Below are 3,982 nucleotides of genomic sequence, written 5' to 3'. Positions count from 1 at the left end.
TAATTATTAAATATTTTTATCTTGATATATTTTAAAATTCTGTAAAACATCACTTTATATTCTATATGAATTTATCTGTTTATTTAATTAATTATGAATCAGCTATACATGCTTTGATTGGTTGATGAGCTGAACCAACTGATTATTACTGTATTGTGTGAGGTCAGGGTCATGATTAGGTCAAGTGGCGCACTTAGCGAGGTCAAGTTTTCTGTATACACTATAGGAATACATTAAACAATGCCGCACACGCACACGCGTTCGAACAACGAAGAACCAAGGTCAAGAATCCACTGCGAAATGGAAGAGAGTGGGGAAGAGTGAGCGAGTTTTATGACTAGAGTTATGTTATTTGCGCGCTCTTGTTGTATTCGAGATGTGAGAATGGCTTCGACATTGATCGGCCGCTCTGGTCGAGAGTATCTTCGAGACAAGATCCTCAAGCACAACCCAAAAAGTCCGGATCTCAGTGTCTATCTTGCGCGGTGAGCCATACATCTCGAATTGCACGAGTCTATTTGGTTACTGACTGGAAGATTTAGGTGCGGAAACCAATACTTTGTGCTAAAACACGTATCCCCTTCGATCTTCGAACAATCGCTGGAACTTAAGCAAGAGTTCCCAGAAACGGGTCGTCTTCGAGTGCATGATGATGATAATGAAGCCGAACAAACCCTTATCTACATCCACTTTAGCGATAATTTGCTTTCTCTTGTGAAGAACAACCCAAACATGTCGATTGCGCCTCGGAAATGGATATTGTGGGAACTTGGGCAGGCGTTAAAGGAGTTTCATGCCAAGAACTGGATACATATTGGTAATATGCATCAGCCTGCTCATCAGATCCAGGCACTAACCAAGTTCCCCTTTTTAGACGTCAAGCCTGATAATGTTATGGTTGATTACCGTTACGATCAGGCCGGTCAGCTCGCACCGGAAAGGGTTGTGCTAGGTGACCTAGACTGCTCCTTGAAGCTAAAAGGCGACAAACTTCTTCGGCTCCCAGACGGAGTCAAAGTAGGAAATGTCATGTGGCGCAGCCCCGAAGCGCAAACGGGGCAGGGGATTGGCAATCCGTCGGATGTATTCTCTTATGGGCTCGTGGTGAGTGAGCTTATGCTTTCAATTGATGTGTTTTTGCTGAAGATAGTTTGTCTACTAATAGTGCCTGTACACCATCACCGGTGTGGAAACCCTGCACCCGGATTTCGAGCAGTTAAAGAGAGACATGATCGAACCTGAACTGGAGATTATGGGTCGATTAATATCTTTTTTTGGGCCGGTCCCAGACGAACTTGTGACTCATGTCAATAATGAGAACTGGGGTCACATCATGATGGCTATATCAGAAGGGACATTCGATGGAGGCCCAGTCGGGCCTGGGCGTTTCGAGAAGTGGGAGGAGAAGGATTACCCCAATCTTGACTCTGAGACAAAAAGATTTCTCTGGAGAATGACAAACCTCAGTCCATTGAAGCGAGCTACTATGGAAGAACTTATGGAAGATCCCTGGTGGAACATGTAATAGCATATCTACTCCAATGTCAACAATAACCACGCATGAGGCGCAGCATAGCTATAAAAAAAAAAAAAAAAATTAAGAAAAATCTAGTTCATGGATGTTAATCTCGCTGTTGTTTCCAATCTTAATGAGTTGTAATGTAGAAAGGACCTAATATTGATTCAGGACAAGCATTCTCTAATTCTCTAACAAAAAACCCAACTGCCATGCTAAACTCATCTATTCACCCCACACAGCCATCCAGTCTTCTGTTAAATTCCACGCTGCGTCTACTCGGCCGCTCTTCATACATCGCTCTTGACTCAAGGATAAACGTGCTTGGTAGTGATGTGATCTCCATTTTCATCTTCGTAAACAGTGGTGAAGTGATCCTTGCTATCACTTTCACTAGGGTGCTCAGTCTCGCCAATCTTGTTGTTACTATAAAATGTTTTTGTAGCACACGAGCCTTGGTGTGCTAATTAACGTAATCAACCACCTAACGCTCGTTTCTCTTGGAGGATAACGTTGTTGTGTTGTAATCTAACTACGCGAGTTACACTAAATGAATCCTTACCGGAAGAATGTAGGGTTAATTTACAGTGATTACACTGTGGATCCACCATTCCACCCGTGTCACGTGTCGCTGATCATAACACATGTTCCACCATTATATTCAGTGACATGTTGTTAAATATTAGATAATATTGAGACAGTGCAGAACTTTCTAACATTATCATAATACTACTCAGTAATCATGTAATTAACAGATGTCACTATCAGAATACTACTAAGATACTATGAAGCACTGTATACTATTCTATCAGTGAAATTAATACTATTAAGCTAGTTAGTTATCTATTACTCAGTATAACAGCTGCTATTCATTAACTATCTATTCTATTTAAAGAAATGAGATATCTTAATTATAATATAAATATCTTATTATCTGAGACTTATATATTAAATAATTATTATTTTTATTACTATTCTGTATTAGAATATTATATAATACTGTCTTTCAAATTATCAGTAGTCTGATAATAGTGTAATTATCAGAATTCTCTTGTAAAATTAATAGATTCAGTAGATAATTATATATAATATAATATAGAGAAATAAGTGTAAAGAAAATTCACTTAACTTCTTTTATTTTATAAATAAATATAATTATAATCTGATTAAGCTCTATTTCTTAATATTAAATAATATTCTCTTTTATAAGAGAGATTCAGTGAATATAATTTCTGATTTATAAGTTAGTAATAAGTTAATAACTGATTAATTAATAGATATACTAAACTGAGAATATTAACTTATTATAGAAAAGAATTGAACAGTAATCTAGTTTTAAAACTAAGAACTTATTTTAATTAGTATTATAGAATTCTCACAGCTTATTAAAAAAGAAGTGAAGAAGTTCAAGCTTTAAAAGATTTATAAATTATATACTGACTTTCTCTGATATCTTACTTAATAATAGATGATTAAAAATCTTCAGAGTAATATAATCTTTTATTAACTCTAACTTAATAGAGTAGTTTAATAAATTATTATTATTATCTAATTCTTTATTCATTCTCAGCAGATTATTAAACAGTGCTGAATAAACTATATATAACTATTAAATCTTCTATATCAGATATAAGTCAGATTTGTTAAAAGAATCTCTTAATATTAGTTATAAAATATGATAAAAGCTCTTCTATAAAAGTAGTATTTTCTCTATATTCTGATAATTTATTTACTGTACTAGATTCTTATAGTCTCAATACTTATTCTTCTCTATTAGAATATTATAGTTATTAGATACAGTATATTCTTTAATCAGCTTAATATAGTATAAATTAATATATATATTCAGCTGATTCTTTATATATTATATAAGCTTTGCTTTTTTAATATAATCACTGATATATATAGTAACTGTATTCATTGTTAAAGTAGAAAATAACTGATGACTAATAACTGAACTAGCTTAGAATAATTTAAATATTACTATTACTCTTATTACAGCTTTAATAAGAAATTATAATTATCAGTAAACTGTAAGTATGATTTAATAAGTTACTTCAGAATCATTTTCTCTCAGAGATTGAGATATTAATAGACTATTATTTCTTATAATAACTGTATATATCTGAATAATAAGATTAATAGATGATTAATTTAATACTGAAAATACTGCAGAAATAATTTATTTAATTACTGAATTAAGTTATTTCTTCTTAAGCTCACACTGTAAGATAAGAGATATAATAATTAAAGCTTAAGTATATTCTTGAAGCTGATACTTCTTGAGATAAGTGATCAGTAACTGTAGATAATTTTAACTGTGAGAAAAAGAGAATATCTGTAATATTCAGAAATATTCTAGCTAATTATATAATAATAAGATAGTACTTAATCTGTAATAAGTGTAAAATCTCTGATATATCAGTAAACTTACTATGATTTAATCAGATAAGAAAAAAGAGATCA

At 32.9% G+C, this 3,982-nt stretch overlaps 1 protein-coding gene across 1 annotated transcript; it reads left to right on the top strand.

Annotated features, from left to right (window-relative positions):
- The first annotated feature begins 225 nt into the window (after positions 1-225).
- BDCG_00616 (serine/threonine protein kinase) lies at positions 226-1,736 on the top strand. The gene is made up of 4 exons (XM_045416122.1): positions 226-485; positions 543-817; positions 875-1,104; positions 1,166-1,736. The coding sequence occupies exons 1-4, from the start codon at positions 334-336 to the stop codon at positions 1,523-1,525; spliced, it is 1,017 nt and encodes a 338-aa protein (XP_045271923.1). The 5' UTR covers positions 226-333; the 3' UTR covers positions 1,526-1,736.
- Positions 1,737-3,982: the final 2,246 nt, after the last annotated feature.

Source organism: Blastomyces dermatitidis, assembly GCF_000003525.1.
Source record: "Blastomyces dermatitidis ER-3 genomic scaffold supercont1.1, whole genome shotgun sequence".
Classification (NCBI taxonomy): Eukaryota; Fungi; Ascomycota; class Eurotiomycetes; order Onygenales; family Ajellomycetaceae; genus Blastomyces; species Blastomyces dermatitidis.
Note: the sequence above shows the minus strand (reverse complement) of the source record. Positions and strands in the feature narration are given on the sequence as shown.

Bases quoted from the DNA above. Each gene is read 5' to 3' on its own strand.
- BDCG_00616 (XM_045416122.1), top strand. From the start codon at position 334: ATGACTAGAGTTATGTTATTTGCGCGCTCTTGTTGTATTCGAGATGTG. The intron at 818-874 runs GTAATATGCATC...TCCCCTTTTTAG, and splicing joins CAAGAACTGGATACATATTG to ACGTCAAGCCTGATAATGTT. The intron at 1,105-1,165 runs GTGAGTGAGCTT...GTCTACTAATAG, and splicing joins TATTCTCTTATGGGCTCGTG to TGCCTGTACACCATCACCGG.